Source organism: Callithrix jacchus, chromosome 9 (genome assembly GCF_049354715.1).
Source record: "Callithrix jacchus isolate 240 chromosome 9, calJac240_pri, whole genome shotgun sequence".
Classification (NCBI taxonomy): domain Eukaryota; kingdom Metazoa; phylum Chordata; class Mammalia; order Primates; family Cebidae; genus Callithrix; species Callithrix jacchus.
Window position 1 is genome coordinate 21,841,993 of NC_133510.1, and position 16,720 is coordinate 21,858,712.

The 16,720-nt window shown below is 49.7% G+C and overlaps 1 protein-coding gene across 25 annotated transcripts in view; it reads right to left on the reverse strand.

Annotated features, from left to right (window-relative positions):
• The window catches only part of DDX11 (DEAD/H-box helicase 11), a 31,058-nt gene that overhangs the window by 11,732 nt on the left and 2,606 nt on the right, over positions 1-16,720 (reverse strand). For 11 of the 25 annotated variants that reach the window (XM_054238083.2, XM_078337956.1, XM_054238084.2 and 8 more), the window contains 10 exons: positions 14,581-14,728; positions 9,092-9,340; positions 8,485-8,571; positions 8,030-8,187; positions 5,211-5,256; positions 4,889-5,101; positions 4,159-4,266; positions 3,808-3,895; positions 2,917-3,125; positions 1,132-1,284 (listed from right to left, as the gene is read on the reverse strand). In XM_054238083.2, coding sequence (XP_054094058.1) covers positions 1,132-1,284; positions 2,917-3,125; positions 3,808-3,895; positions 4,159-4,266; positions 4,889-5,101; positions 5,211-5,256; positions 8,030-8,187; positions 8,485-8,571; positions 9,092-9,340; positions 14,581-14,724 — 1,455 coding nt within the window. In that variant the 5' untranslated portion in view covers positions 14,725-14,728. Of the gene's footprint in view, positions 1-1,131; positions 1,285-2,916; positions 3,126-3,807; positions 3,896-4,158; positions 4,267-4,888; positions 5,102-5,210; positions 5,257-5,876; positions 6,020-8,029; positions 8,188-8,484; positions 8,572-9,091; positions 9,341-14,580; positions 14,729-16,720 lie in introns of those variants that run through there. The other 14 variants (XM_078337961.1, XM_078337954.1, XM_078337959.1 and 11 more) reach the window with 5 other exon arrangements.

Consider the following 16,720-nt stretch of genomic DNA (forward strand, 5'->3'; position numbering starts at 1 on the left):
CCAAGGGCTGTGCTGACATCTTAGATTCGCCTAGAAGATGCTGGCCCTGGACACACAGGAAGCCACCAATGGGAGGAGAGGGGGCTGGGTGCAGACAAAAGGTATGGGTTTCCACAGCACTTAGGCTGGTGGGAGCTGACCGAGAGGGAAAGGAAGGGAAGTTGTCCTCCAGTGTCCACTGTGGGTCAGAGAAAAGCAAGAGGCTGAAACCCTTAAGTACTGAGTCTCCCTGCTAGTTTCCACAAGGTTAAGGAAAGACCTGGAGTCTACGAAGAGTGATGGTTCAAGGTCACCATCACATCCCAGCCTCAATTCAACCCAGGGACAGGTCAGTAGAGCTGGTGGGATGCTGTCGGGGTTTCACAGTCACAAACCAAGGTTGCCTCGGAGGCCCCCAGGTTTCTGCAAAACACCCTGAAAACCACTGGTGTACCAGGAAGCGGCCCCAGCTTCTGTTCCTGGAGCTGCTACACCCCAGCTCCACACTCATGAGCTGTATGATCTTAGGACACAGCTTGACCATCTCTGAATCTTCAAGTTCCCAACGTGAAATAGGAATACCACCCTCATGGCAGCGTGAAGACCAGACACCTGGTGCTGTACACGGTACAGGAGGAGCCTGCACCAATCTTTTTGTTTTTTGAAACGCAGTTTCGCTCTTGTTGCCCAGGCTGGAGTGCAATAGCACAATCTTGACTGACTGCAACCTCCGCCTCCTGGGTTCAAGTAATTCTCCTGCTTCAGCCTCCCGAGTAGCTCGGATTACAGACATGCACCACCACATCTGGCTAATTTTTGTATTTTTCAGTATAGACAGGGTTTCACTACGTTGGTCAGGCTGGTCTCGAACCAGCTTACAGAACTGGCTGCTGGCATCCAAGGCTGGAGGGACTCAGGAGCATGGGGGCAGGTACGGTACAGGGAAATCAGTAGATGTCAGAGCGGGGTCCCCAGAGTTCTGGGATGTTCTGGAAAGCCACAGTCAGCCTCCAATAAGGTCACTGCCTTGACTTGGTGCACCCTCTAGCAAGCCCCACCTCTGGAGAAATTCTTGGTCCAGGTGTCTGGAGGACCATTTAAATCCCTTTGTCTCATGGCAGGCCCTGGCCTGGGGAGGGGAGGCCCACACACCTGGGAGCCGCTGACCTCCACACTGTGCATGCCTGTGATGGTGTCGATCAGGTTGTGTGCCTCGTCGATGATCACCACCTGGTCCTGCAGCCGGATGCCTGCAGCCTGTCGAGTGGCCGCATGCAGCAGCATCTGATAGGGCAGCACCACCAGCTGGGAGGAAGATGAGGCCATGTTAGCAGGGTGGGGCTCCCCTGCAGCAGCCTGGCCTGCCCAAGACTGAGCTCCTGATGTGAGTGCTTCTATTTCCTGTCTGGACTGTGTGTAGAGACATTCAAGAAATAGCTTATAGCAATGGACAAGCTTTCCTCAAGAGTTTTACAAGAAAAGTCAAATACATGAAACACTGGAAACTAGGGTTGGTCTGACTCCTGAGTGAACCAAGGGCAAGGCTGGGTGAGGGTAACCCCTGCTTAGCTTTGTTCACGTCCTCAAGGTCACCCCAGAGGCCCCCAGGTTTCTGCAAAATACCCTGAAAACCACCGGTGTACCAGGAAGCAGCCCCAGCTTCTGCTCCTGGAGCTGCTACTTCCCAGCTGTATGACTCTAGAAGAGTTATCTAACTTCTCTGACCCTTGGTTTCCTCATCTGCAAAATAGGCTTGATACATCCTATCTCAAGGGAGGGTTCAGGAGTGGAGCTGGGGCAATAAAAATAAAAGCAACTCTGCAGATCTTTAGGTGTTTGTTGTTAGCAAAGATTCCAATCAAAGGAATAGTCATATATAAAAAAAAAAAAGAAAAACCAGAAACTGAAGGGCACCATCACCTACTCTTGGTGAGAAAATATAAGTCACTTAACCCTTCTGGGCTCCAGGGTCCCCATGCATAGAATTTCACCAGAAAACTATTAACATAAAGTCAAGATATGGTCAAGGTGCTTAAAAAATCCAAAAATCGTTAAGTTTTTGGGTCATGTTATGTTATCTGTGCATAAATGCCCATAGCACTAATCTTGCTCTGAAGGCAAACACACTGGAGGGAAGGCCTGGGACACCACGGGGGCTGGCAGCTTTCCTCCAGTGCCCTGCCAGTGCCCACACAGCTCAGACCCTATGCTGGTGAGCATCTAGCTACTGTGCAAAATGGTTACTTAGTTTCCCAAATCTTTTAAAATCTACTTAAATTTTTTCTGGATTAAAGAGAATTTTCCACAAGTGATATCCTGTTTCCAAAGTCATTCAAATTAAGGAATTAGCAAGGTAATGGTGAAATCGCACCCATCAAATAACAATGAGATACCATTTTTGACCTGCTATGTTAGCAGCTCTGTTTACAAATTAAGAGAAGTTGAGTCAGAGAAGACAGTATTCTCTCATGCTGCAGGTAGGTGTATGTTAGGAGTGCTTTCCAGTTAAAAGAGTACTATTATTTAAGATAAAAAATGAAAAATGGGAAAACTGAATGGTTCCATCACTGACATGTTCCATCACATCACAGGTGTGGAAGTTGGGACCATCACTTGAAAAGCCATTTGGAAATAGATTTACACACTGCACTCTTCTCAGCTCCCGGCATCCTCTCCCTGTGGTTTCACTAGGGATGCACATGCTTTCCTGGCTCCTAAACACTGTTTCCAGTAATACCAATTGGCCTTGCCGCCTGGTTCCCCCAAGGAATCCCACCTGCCTCCTCCAACTCACGCCTCAGGAAAGAATGGGTTAAGTGCCATCAGTCTGACCACGGTGGGTGGCATCCCCCAAATTACAGTGTGATGAGGACTCTCCTCATGGCCTAGGCCACAGTGAGAGCCAAGAGTGGCTTTCCAGCACTGCAGGGCCCTCACCTGGGCTGCAGGGATGGCAAGGCGGCTTCCGTAATAGGGACAGGCCCGGGCCTCCTTCCCAAGGGCCAGCAGCTGCTCAATGTCCTTCACCTCTGCCAGGGCCTCATCCCGGAGGAGGCCCATCTGCTCGTGGTTGTAGAAGGGGCAGGCAGCCTGCTTCTCCGGTCTCCTTCTCTTTGGCTTCTCCTCCTCAGCTCCCTTCTTCTTCTCTGAGGGTGGTACACACACAAGGAGAGAAAAGAGAGGGGACAGCAACTGTCCACAGGCCCGAGAGAGGGTTCTGTGATGCTGAGACCCGCTTCCATGGGATGGGGTCTGTAAGACCCTCCCAAGTACTGCCGACTATGGTCTCATCAGAACACTCTAAGGTTTTACATTTGTTCTCCAGAAAGAGCCTGGAAAATGATCTCTAAGCCACGGATTTGGGCCAGACACTGACCCAGAAAGCAGGAACACTTTTTCCCAAGGAGAGGAGACTTAAGAAGGAACTGGGGAACTGGGGTCTCCTCTGCCATTCTTTTTTTTTTTTTTTTGAGACAGAGTTTCGCTCGTTACCCAGGCTGGAGTGCAATTCTTGTTACCCAGGCAATTCTCCTGCCTCAGCCTCCCAAGTAGCTGGGACTACAGGTGCACGCCAACATGCCCAGCTAATTTTTTGTATTTTTAGTAGAGATGGGATTTCACCATGTTGACCAGGATGGTCTCGATCTCTTGACCTCGTGATCCATCCGCCTCGGCCTCCCAAAGTGCTGGGATTACAGGGGTGAGCCACCGCGCCCGGCCTCCTCTGCCATTCTTTCTATGCAAGACACTTAACGGTCTTCAGTCACTGCCACCCCTGCCTCACTCTCCCCAGACCACCTGCAGCTATGCCATGGTCCCAGTGGCTACCGTGCCTGCTTCTCTGCATGTCCACGCAGCGGTCGTTGATAAGCTGCACAGAACCTAGGCTTTTCACATCTTCATTTACACAAAGGTTCTGCAACAAAGGAGAAAGGAAGAGCTTTGGAAAGAGACAGTGCTGGCTAAATGACACCCAACCAACACACGTGGACCTGCCCTGCCCACTTCTCCTTCGCCTTCCAGTGATCAGTCGGCCAGGCCAGGCCAGGGAGGGAGCTGCTCCTCGCACTGTTCAACCTGTCGCAGACCCAGCGTCTCCCAGGCCTGGACGAGGAGGAGGACAAAGCTGTGGGGAAGGGAGCAGGATGGCCCCTGGTGGAGACACTGGCCACTGTTTACCTGCCGGGAGCCGAGGGAGACCAGCCGGACGTCCTTGCCAAAGGGGCTCTTCTTCACCTCATGCACAAACTGGGCCAGCTGGGAGTGTGTCCGACTACAGTAATAAACCTAGCAGAGAAAAAGAAAGGTGCTCAAAGAGGGAACCAAAACATCCCACAGCATTCTATTCTTTAACATTGAGGCACGCCAGGGCCTGAGAGGCTGAGGGAAGGGGATGGCTCCAAATTCACAAAGCTGAGGCAGGACAGCAATGTCCCACATCAGGTCTCATCTACTGAGGGACCCAGGGTTCCTGAATCACCCGCAGATCCAGACATTCAGGGGAATGCCCCAGAGGCAGCTCCTTCCACAAGTCACATCCAGCCTCTCATCAACTGCTTTGGAGGGTTGGCCAATCTTAGGACAGTGGTGACCATCTCCCAAATGGTGACTCTTAACCAGGGCAAAAAGTCCCCATTTGGGGAGGGGGTATCAGCAGGGCAGGGTTGTTTCACACACATCCATCCCCAAAGGGGAAAAAGGAAGACTGAGCAGAATACCCTCTCTCTACTCCTCTAAGACAAGAGTGAGGGAGGAAAACAGAAAAATACAGAGAAAATACCTACTTCGGACAAAAAACAAAAGTCATAAATCAATGAAACCAAGTATGTTTAAACTTGAGAAATGTCAGACCATACACATCCCACTGCCCTCCATGCAAATGGAAACATGGATAAGAAGAAAAGCATACCAGGAGAGACCTAAAGGGCAGGGCACTTGTGTGTCCTACCAGCGCCACCCAGTGGGGACATAAACCACAGACTTCAGCCCAGAACAGCTGCTCCTCGATGCCCTGGGGTGGCAAGCATGGCCCTGCTCCCAGGAGAGGTCTCCCCAGTCCTCGAACCCAGGTCTCCAGGGTCGCATCTGGGAAGCCACAGAGTCCAAGTGCTGGAAGCTCCTCCTTTGTGGACAGGAGGGTGAGAAGCAGCCGAGTGACTGCAGCCTCCTCCCCAGGGTGCAGAGCGCAGCCCACAGGCCCCACCAGCACCAGCAGAGTACACTCATGTTACCTTAGTTACATGTTCTTCCTCCAGGTCATCCTCATCCTCATCCACCCTGTGTGTGAGAGAGAGAAAACACAAAACAGTCTTCCCTCAGCAAAAAACACTGAGCATCTGCTGAGCGCTGGTCTTGAGCCCTGGACATCCATAGCAACGGGTTTCACCAAGGAAGCAGGTGCTACTTGTTCAGAAACTCCCCCAGGCAAATGCCAACCCCAGTTTCCCATGGCTACCCAGGTCTGTGGATGGGGAAATGTGGAAAAAAGAAAGGGGCTCAGCACCCCCAACCAAAGTCTTGAGTTGGAAGCGTGAGGAGTCATGGCAGGCTGTTTTCTCTCTCTGTCCTCCCTCCAGCAAGCCGGACCCCTCTGAGGCACCAGGGGGGATATTTGCTCTTCATCACTTGGGCCTTTGAGTGTTCTGCACCTGGAATGCTATCTCCCCTCACCAGCTCCCAGACAACTCTGAGATCACAGCAGAAAGGTCACCTCCTCTAGGAAGGCTTCTTTGACCTTCCCTGGTAGGTCTGGCTGCTCAGACACATATTCATGGCACCTGCTCTTAACACCTATGTCATTCAAAATCGCTTCCCCTCCATCTCTCTCCCCTCAGACTGTCATGTCCACAAGGGAGGACCAGGTTGGCCTTGTCTCTGCTGCATTCCTGTGGCCTCACCTAGAGCTTGGCATGCAGCAGGAACCCCACGCACATCTCCTGGATGAAGCCACAGCTGACCGACCGAGTGAACTGCTGTTACTTATGACCAGTCACACCTCTTCTCTTTTCAGTCTCAGTCTGCCCTTTCCAGCAATGCAGGAAGGAAGAGCCCATCGGCACCAGGGGTTGGCAGGGAGGCCAGCTCTGCATCCCATGGCCTGCAGCTGAGCCAGCTTTACTAGTCTACACCTTCAGAAAGCACAAAACCATCTACCAACTGCAGGTGCAGGCTACCTATGGGAATAACACATGAAAAAGAAAACATTTTGGTTCACCTCAAAATTCCTTTCTAAAAAGGCAGAACACAATTGCGTCTGGCTATCAGAAGAGCAGTTATTACAGGCTTGGCTTCATGGTCATTAGAAGCAGGCAGCTCTGTCTTAAAAGCTTGGATTCTATCCTATGTCGCATGCTGGACACAGCCAGCAGGAGGTCAGTTAGAGGCTGGGCGTTTGAAGAAAGGAAGAGCAAAAATTTTCCATTCAGAACTCAGGTCCTCCAAGGTTCACATATCTCTTGAAATGTCAGGGCATGGGAAGCCCCGGAAGCTGATCTAAGGGATCCGTGGCTCTTGCCCAGACCCAAAGAAGTGCTTTGTTCCTCTAATATTCACCACTCCACCTCCATTCAAGTTCTCTGCCTTGTCCCCACGGGCTCTGAGGAAGAAGGGGAGCAGAAACAGGATCTTGGAAGCAGGCAGGAAGGGTTCATTGAGCACAAACCATTTATGAGCCCCTCTCACCAGTGAGGCATAAAGCAGTGTGGTGGTCTCTGCCCTGGGCAGGGGCAGAAGTCAAGGTCCACAACGGCAACACTACCGGACTGGAACGAGCCGGCATCTGCTCATTCAGGTCAATTTCATTTTATTGAGCACACCCCTATGCCAAACACTGGGTCAGTTCTGGGAACATAAAACTATGAAGACGTGGTTCCTGCCCTGAAGCAGGTCGAGCTCTGCCAGGGAGAGGAGGCAACAACAGGAACACAAGCAGGTGTGTGAGCAAAACAGAGAGGAGGACACCCAGGGCCATCGAGACGACGCCTGAGCCAGCCTTGAAGGAGAGAAAGGCATTCGCCAAGGTGTTTGGACAGAGCACGCTGCATGAGCAAATCCTCGGACAGAACAGAGGAAGGCCTGGCGTGCTGGAGGGTCAGGGCAGCAGGGAAGCTGGCTTCTGGGGTAGGGCGGCTGGAAGTGGTGTCAGAAGGAGCCCTGCAGACAGACTGTGATGGCCAGGGATGAACCTTCAGAACATCTACAGAAGGTCTGTGGTCTTGCAGTTACCCTCTAACAGATGTGGTGGCCAGGGTGTCACAGGACACATGGGACTCATCATCAGGTGCAGCCCCTAACACCATCCACATCACCCAGTTTTGTTTTCCTTGCAGGCAAACATGCTGATTTCACCTAGGTGCTATTTGTTTTCATGTCTATTAACTGTCCCCTCCATGTCTTCTTCCCTTCTATGTCCACGGTATCTGGCTAGTGCCACACCTACAGCAGACACGCAGGGGTAGTGGTGAGGTTCCAGTGTGAATGGAATGGGACTGTCACCAGGGATCCTGTGGGCCAGAAATGGCCTGGGTGGCCTACTCAGGGCTAAGTCACCCCGCAGCTCATGGCTCATCAAGTGGAAACCCCGAGTCTGGACCAACAGAGGCCTTAGAGGAAAAGGAAAACTTGGGCTAAGGAAGCATTGACGGGTGGCACCTCATGGGTTGCCCAGTGCAGTCAGCTGCCTCAGAGCCTAAGATCTAGAGTCAGGCTTGCTGAAGTCAAGCCCAGCTCCACTGCTGAGGCTTGTGGACTCCGCCAAGTTGTCTCCCCTCATGGGGCTGCAGCGTCCTTGTGCCTAAAGCACAGACACAAATGTTCCTGCCCTGCCTGAGCGGCCATGAGGACAGCTGAGTGAACATAGGACAGGCCAGTGACTGTCATCGCTGCATTGGCACTCATGGACCCTAAGAAGGACCCAGCTTAGAGCAGAGGGCAAAGGCCACCATGCCTCTTGCCAGCTGTTTCATGGCACCTGTGGTACAAGGGAAAGAGCTGTCTTCAAGGGTGTCCCCTGGCCTGGGGCAGGGGCAGGGTAGCGTCACCGCTGTCTCACCTGCTCACTGCTTTTTTCTCCTCATCACTCTCGTATTCAGCAAGAACCAGCTCCTCTTCCCCAGACTCCAGCTGCTCCAGCCGCTCAGCCACTGGGCCTGTCTCCAGCATCTCCCTGCTGAGGCGGAGGAGATTCTCTGTTTCTTCTTGTTCCTGCCTCTGGACAGGAGTAGTGGACATGGGGAGAGAGGAAGAAGTCTCAGCACCAGTACCCACCTCCCCACCTGCCAGGGCCAATGCACACCATGCCCATTCACATGGGCCTGGCCGCCTGGCTGGAGAGGGTCTACTCCTGGGATCCATGCCTCAGCCACTCACAGCCCAGCTCCTGCATGGGAGCACACAGCCAGGGAGGGTCATGGAGGGGAGACTGAGGCCCTGGCCACGCACCCATGAGCCTCCAAGCAGCAGGACCCTGCCTGGACATGTTCCCGCCCCCCAGGAGATGAGGCTCACCAGGCGCTTGGCTGCATACTTGAGCTGTGCCCTGTGCTGCAGCTGCTGCAGGCGCTCTTCTCGCTGCCTCCTCCTGGCCTGCTCCGCCTAAAGGGGAAGGCAGACACGAAGGAAACTCACCAGGAAGCCCCAAACCAGGCCTCTCTTAAGGAGTCTGGGCCACTCAGCCTGGCGCTTCCTCACTTGGGAGCAGCTCTCCTTCCCTGGCCGGCACTCAAGGGCTGCCGCATCCCCTTCCCAGACCTCACCCCTGCGGTCCCAGCCTTGCTGTTCATTGAGGAAAGCTGCCCACTCCTCCCAAAGCCACACGCTTTCCATCAGATCCGTGCCTTAACTGCATTACAGCGACTGAATCATGTTGTCAATGGCAACAATCAGGTCCTTTCCTAGGTGAGTAATAAACAGGACCCACTAGCTCCTCGTGTGAAAAAGGCCTGCTGACATCCAGCTCACAAAAGACAGCATCGGCCCAAGGAGCTGATGGAAGAGCTGAGAGGCATGGCAATGGCAGAGGAACACGCACTACCTGAGTCTCGGAATCACCCCAAAACAATCGCTGAAGCCTGTTTCCTCCATCACTCCCACTTCTGGTTACCCCAGGTCTCACCTTTAGTCGGTCCACCAGGTCCCTCTCTTCTTTCTTCTGCACAAACTCAGTCACCCAGGCTGGTTCTCCAGCAGGCCTCGGGGTGCCTGCAGCCACTTCGCAGGAAGATGACAGACACGGGGATTCGTCTTTCTCATGACGTAAGGGGCCAGTTCCAGTTTCAAGGAGCCGTGCCTCTTCTTCACGCTTCTTCTGCTCAAAGTCACGGAGCCAGGAGAGGGCCCCACAAATAAGACTTAAGGACTTTCCCTGCAGGAAGAAAAATGATCTTTAGGAAGAGGAAAATAAAGCCTTCCAAATGACCTCTCCCCATTTTAATAAAAGCTTGAAAGAAGGTCTGGCTGTACATATGAGAGGATGCTCTAAGACCAGCCTAGGGAAGGAAAGGAAGGAAATTAGCACTAGAATAGACAGGAAAAGCAGAAAAATGGAAGAAATTAAAACTGGGCCCAAGAAGCAGGAAAGAGCTTCTTTAATCATCCAGCTCATATGTAAATATTGCACATAATTAGAAGGAGGTGAGACAATAGACCAAAAAACCTAAAAGAATTAAGGCCCCAAAATGTCAAGCAAGAAATTCCATGTACTTGCCAAGAGAAAGCCAGAGTGGCCGCTTAGCCATTATGCAGCTCACATGCAGATACAGGATGATCAGTCACAAGTGCCAGTGTTCACGTTTTTTGTTTTTGTTTTTATTTTATTTTATTTTTGAGACAAAGTCTCACTCTGTCACCAGGCGCCAGGCTGGAGTGCAATGGCAGGATCTTGGCTCACTGCAACCTCTGCCTCTCAGGTTCAAGCAATTCTCCTGCCTCAGCCTCCCAAGTAGCTTGGACTACAGACATGCACCACCACACCCAGCTAATTTTTGTATTTTTAGTAGAGATGGGATTTTACCATGTTGGCCAGGATGGTCTTGATCCCTTGACCTCGGGCACCACCAGCCTTGTTTTTGTTTTTAAAAGCCAACTAATCACTCTGGAGGACATCACCCTTTTTGTTTGTCTGTTTTAGAGAGGCGGTCTTGCAATGTTGCCCAGGCTGGTCTAGAACTCCTGAGCTCACAGGTTTCTCTGGCCTCAGCCTCCCAAGTGGCTGGGGACTATAGGTGTGCGCCTCTGCATACAGACTGGACAACACTACTCTTAAGACCAGAATTTTCCATAAGCCTGGTTGAATTGTATTTCCCCAAATTGCTGTGCTGAAGTCCTAACACCCAGTGTCTCAGAATGTGGCCTTATCTGGAAAGAGGACCACTGCAAATGGAATTAGGACCACTACTAGGGTGGGCCCCAGCCTAAAGGGCTAATATCCTTATTAGAAAGGGGACACGTGGATGCAGACATGCACAGAGGCAGGCGATGTGATGAGACCCAAGGAGAAGACGCCACCTATAAGCCAAGGAAAGGGGCCTGAAGGGATCCTTCCCTAGAGTCCATAAGAAGGGACCAAGCCTGCTGACTCTTTGATCTCAGACTTCAGATTCCAGCTTCCAGCACTGTGGGACATCAGTTTCCATTGTTTAAGCCCAGGTTTGTGAAGCTTTCCTCTGGCAGCCCCAGGGAACCAATATAGTTCTTTCAGAGAGGACCCTGCAGCCAGCGCCACCAGGTGGTGGCCCAGGTGTCCACAAGGGACTCGGCTCAGGGGAGTCTCTGGAGGAGCCCATGCCTTCTGCTCCAGGCAGTCAGCTCTTCAGCCTGCTGAACCCAGAGGGGATCGCAGAGTATCCAGGGCGGAGTGAAATACCTCATATGACTAGGGTTGGGGCAGCAGCATGGCATAGGAGTCAGAGCTTCAAACTCCACAGCCAGGCGCCAGGGTTCCAGCTGCACGCCCCCCCACCCCCACCTGCAGCTCTGTGGCTCAGGCTGGCCTCACTGCGCTTGATTCCACAAGTTCAGAAACGGGAATGACAACAGCAGCACCCTCCTCACAGAGCTGGTGTAAGCAGGTCATTAGTTAACACACACAAAAGGCCAAATCCTCTGCATTAGAGAACTGCCTGGCAAATAACAAGTGAGCAGTTGGACTTAGCTAATTTTTTGCTATCATTAAGAAATAAGAGTATTAATAGTATTATTCTGGGATATGGGATCTATTAGTTTTCATTAGAATTTTGAAAGGCCCTGGGATAGGACAGAATGACATTGCTGACAAACGGATGGATCCCATATTTTTAGAAAAGCCCCATATGTGCCATTTTCCTCAGTTTTTGATAGACACTAAATGGCAAAGAGTTTCAGGCAAAACTCGCCAGCAGCACCCAGAGGGCGGCTCTTCGGTGCTACCTGTGAAACCGGGAGCAGTCAGCTTTGGCTGTCACTGAGCTGGGAGACACCATGGTTAGAAAGCCAGTGCCCTCCATTTGAAAGTGAGCTGAGGAAGTTCCTGAGGGCATGGTCAAAGTTATCTTTCAAAAACAACTGTGGGTATACGCTGGCACAATAACAAAAGAATAACTGAGGCCCACAGCTTTCTATCCTGTAACAAGACCACAAAACTTTGAGATTGGAAAATGTTGAAAGGATGCATCACCAAAGGCTCACCTTCCTGGGGTATCATCCCAGATAACACAGTTAAAAGATTTATGCCAAGATAAGCAAATTCATTCACTCTGAACACCTGCTGGTTGTCGCAAGCATGGGGCTCAAAGTTGAGGACACAAAGGTGCAGAGTCCCTAGGAAATGCTCACAGGCCCACATGTGACATACAATTCAAGGGCATCATAGAACCCTGCAAAGCGTGGAATCCAGGTTTGAGGACTCCCAGAACTGGAGTGTTACACAAGGCACAGCACACACCAAGTTGTGATGGTGACTCAACTTGATAGACTCGTATGAAGCTTAAAAAATGACTATTAAGGATAAACGGCATCTCGGGCAGCTAAGCTGGGGCACCTGTGCATACAAGATAGGGAAAGGCATGGAAAGTACAACATGCAACAAAAACCCCACTTGGTGTCTCACAGCATGGCTGCTCCTGTGGGCCACAGGACACCTGGGACAGGAGAAAACACTCTATTCAGGGGATGATTTAGAAGACAGAAGAATGTCAATGGTAATAAAGTAACAGGGTACACTCATAGAGAATGCACACAAGAAGATGAGGCTAGCGAACAAGAAACATCAACAATTAAAGGCTGAGCAGAGGAGGAAGATGTGGAAACCCGGAATGCAGAAAACTGAGATGGAAAGACTTGAAAGGGAGATGATGGGTTGTCAGGCAAAACAAGGTGAAAGGGCTCAGGTGCAGGAGCTCACACCTATAATCCCAGAACTTTGGGAGGCCAAGGTAGAGGATCGCTTGAGCCCATGAGTTTAACACCAGTCTGAGCAGCATAGTGAGATCTCATTTCTACAAATTAAAAAATTATCTAGGTGTGATGGTGTACACCTGCAGTGCCAGCTGCTCAGGAGGCTGAGGTGGGAGGATCACTTGAGGCCAGAAGGTCAAGGCTGCAGTGAATCATGAACTTACCACTGACTGCACTCTGCCCTGGGCAACAGAGCAACACCCTGTCTCTAAAATTAAAATAAACAAGGCGGAATGAACACGCACTCATCTGCATTCTTTTCCAAAGCACACTAAAATTAACCAAAGTAATATGGAGGCATATTACACCCACAAAAACAAGGAAAGTGGAAGGAGTAACACATTTCAGGAGACAAGGAAAGACAACAGAGAAATGGAAGTGATTCGGCAGAGACACTCAAGCTCAAGTGTCCCCAAAGATCTCCCCCACTGACTCTCAGAAAGACCCGGGAACTGGTAGGAACATGGCAGGCCACCAAAAACAAAGGGACAGATTGAAATTCTTTTCAAGAACAATTAGATCCCCAGGTTGCAGTCCCTGATCCTGCTCCTTGCAGAAGACAGGAAGTCGGTTCTCTGTGGAAGCTGAGCTAGGAGAGCTCTGGAGGCAACAGGCAGAGTGGGGGAGGGAGAGGGGGAGGAAAAGGAGGGTGAAAAGGAGGAAAAGGAGGGGAAAAAGGAGGAAAAGGAGGGGGAAAAGGAGGAAAAGGAGGGCCAGGCTGAAAGTAGGCACTGATGGGGACTCTCCACCTGGAGCCCTTTCCCCAAACCACTTCCAGGAAGACTGGCTGTCAGGCTTCAGCCCCTGTACCTGCTGGGCCAGAGCTTGGAGGCGCCTGCCCTGGAGAAACCCAAGGCTCTAGGGAAAATCTCAAAGATGTGCTGGCAACTAGAGGCCCCCAACAAAGGAGCCCAGCCTGGCAGCCACAGCCAGCCTGCCCTGCAGACTCAGCCTTTCTGTGCCCTGTTCTTTAGCATACACAGGCAGCCCAGGACCACCAGATGTTTGAAGAAAGCCTCCAAACAGACATACACCCCACTGTGCTGTGGGTGTGGCTGTCTGTCCCCACCCACACTCATGCTCAAATCTGTTAAGTCAGTCAGTCTGAGGAGCAACTAATTCAAATGACAGGAAAAGGATGGAGGATTCCAGGATGGCTCCAAGGTAAAATGGGATTGGTCACTGCTGTGGACTGAGTTGTGTCCCCACCTAAATGCATGTTAAAAGAAGCTGGGTGTGGTGATGTGCACCTGTAATCTCGAATCTTGCCAGCCTCCAGCTACTTGGGAGGCTGAGAGGGGAGGATTGCTTGAGCTTAGGAGTTTGAGACCAGCTGGGCCACACAGTGAGACTCCCCATTTTAACAAACAATCATATGTTGAAATCCTAACCCCACTATGTGACTGTACTACAGATCCGGTGTTTAAGGGTATATAAAGGAGGTCATAAGGGATGAGGCCTTGTCTTCATAAAAGAGAAAGAGACACCAAAGATCTGTTTTTCTCCTCCCCCTTTTTTCTTGCTCCATAGCAAGAAGGCAGTCACCTGCAAGCCAGGAAGAGACCCCTTCCCCAGAACCAGAATCCTGCCAGAACCTTGACCTTCAACTTTCCAGCCTCCGGAATGGTGAGAAAATAAATTCCTGTTAAGTCACCCAGTCTCTGCTCTTTTGTTATGGCAGTCCTGGCCAACTCAGACAGTAATTTTCTGGATGGAAAATCATACTGAGAGGTCACTGGATGACGTGGGAGGAATTGGCATAGGTATATTAAAAACTTCAGTAACTTTATTAACTCTAGAAAAACAAAATATTAAGACATATTGTTCAAGACAAAATTATGTTCAAAACATAATCTTAACACACATGTTGACTCAGCAGAGACTAAAACCTGGAATTATATTTGTAGGATGGGGAAAGGGAAGGAAAAGAGATGATAATAAAGCCGTCTCGTCTATTGTAATAGGAAGGCACCGAAGACTTTAGCCTAATTTTTCTCAGACCATGGAGCCATGTTTAAGACTTTACTAGAAAAGTAACTACTACCCGGAAAGATAAACTGAGACTACTCTGCCCAACTTCAAACCATGAACATCTCTAGACAGGCAAACAGGAAAGCTAGCATGGCTGCCCCTAAGTTGTCTTCATCGCTGTCTCTCACTTTTCATACTCACAGTGCCAGTTGGACTCTCAAATATCCCAATCTTGCCAGCATCCAAAACCCGGTACAGCTCTGCCATGAAGTCTTTCTGGATGGAATAGGGCGTGAAGGGAAAAGGAAAATGGATGCCACCAGCCTTCTGTGTTTCATTAGCCATGGACCTAGGAAAAATAAATAAAATATGGTAGCTCTCTCACAATCCAGGAAGAGGCTTGAAATCTGGAGCAGTAACTAAGAGCAGTCTTTACACTTTTTACCACATTTTTCCTTGGTTGTATATTTTTCTTGGAAGCGAGACCATATTGTCTCCATCCCTCGCAGGTCCACATGGGGCCATACCAGAATCATGCAATCCATGTAGCGACATTTAATGGCTCTAACAGAATGCAGACCAGGAAAGCCCCTAAAATGAATCTCCCCTGCCATTTCACTGCCATTTCTAATGCCTCTGCAAAAGGCTTAGAGCTCTCTTCTCAAAGACATGCACCCCTAGGATCAAGGGTGTTGCTTACAATTACTTTTGCAGCTTTCTTCTCCCAATGCACATTCACAAGCCAAAGCTACTTCACTTTAGCCCATTGTGAAGACCTGGAAAACCATGATGCACAGGCAGAGAATTACGAGCACAGCTTGTTTGGATGGCGCAAGTTAACACACACGTCCCTATCTCACAGGTATCTTTTGTTTGCTTCTTAGTTAATACTAGCCTCCACTTCCAGATTCAACCAGAGCCACCTCCTAATAATTTTTCTGGCCTCAAGACATATGAGCTTTCTGTTTGGCTCCAGAGAGGAGAGCTCTCTTCACAGCCACAGGCCTCTGGCTGGAATGGCTTCCCAGTATTGAGACCAAGCATTTCTCTTTCCTTGCTAGGCTAAAGTCTAAGAAAAACTGCTTCGTGTTGACATCGTCTTTTTTTTTTTCCTCTTCTGAACCTAATGATGTCTGAGATAGTGTTTCCTCTCCTTTCTTCCTTGAATCACCATCTGGAGCCCTGACTCTTCCATCCTGGTTCCCACACCTCTCTCTTTGGAAGTCACTTCTCCAAGCTATTTGATAGGTTTGTCTCTTCTAAGCACAAACGTTAATAAGTCCAAAACCCATTTTTATTGACATTAGTAGACTGAGAGCCCATCTTTATAACTTTGGCCTCAATCAGACTAGTGATAGTGTCACTGTATTTACAAGGGGAAAGGCAGTTGTCATGATGCTCTCCTAGTTATAGTTTACGGGCAATTAAAATGACTGCACATTGGTGGTAGTTTACGGATTTGCACAAGAAGAGAGAACTCACAGAACTAGCATTATTTTACATGTCTTTACAGAGGTGTATTTGGCTGTTTTGTTAGACATTCTAGGGATAAGAGAAAATGAAATAAGAAAAACATGACTACAGAGGTAGAGGAATTGTTACAAGAAGGGTAATTTAAAAACACTATGACAATTCAATCCTGAGAGGGAGGCATGTACTGAAAAAGCTTTAACACATGAAGGAAAGGGGAAGAAAGGTACCTAACAAATTCCGAACACCTACTACTATTCCGAACCCTACAGGGTCTTTTGCTTTTATTATGTTGTTAAAAACAAATAGTTCTTCATCAAAGGGTTTTGGTTTCTAGTTGCCAGTTCTTTGTTCTATTCTAAAAAGCAATCTTACCTATTCATCTATCAGCCTTCCTTACCTCTGCTGTGACTAAACACACCTAAGCATTTCTTATCACTTATGTACCTGTCCTTCCTGCAAAAGTCCACCTTTGCCTTCTTCAATGATGTCAACAATAGCCAATCGGAATTAGCCTACATTGTGCAGTCTGACCTCAGCCTACAGCGGGAGGAGACAGGAACAAGATCTGCATTAAGGAGAAAAACTCCTGCCTTCCTTTGTTCTGAGTGCTCTCCCTTGCCTCTGCCTTGTGTGCAAGAAGAGCTCTTCTGCAGAAGAAAATTGCCTTGCTAAGAACACTTTTGCCTGAGTGTTAGTTACACTTTGCAGCACCGAGCACTTTTACTTCCAACAATTATCTCATTTAATCTGTACAACACTGTAAGGATACAGCTATTGGATACTGATGCTTATAGAAATTAAATAATTGCTCAAAGTCAGAGCTAAAAAGTGAAAAACCAGGGATTCCAATCCAGATCCAAATGACTGT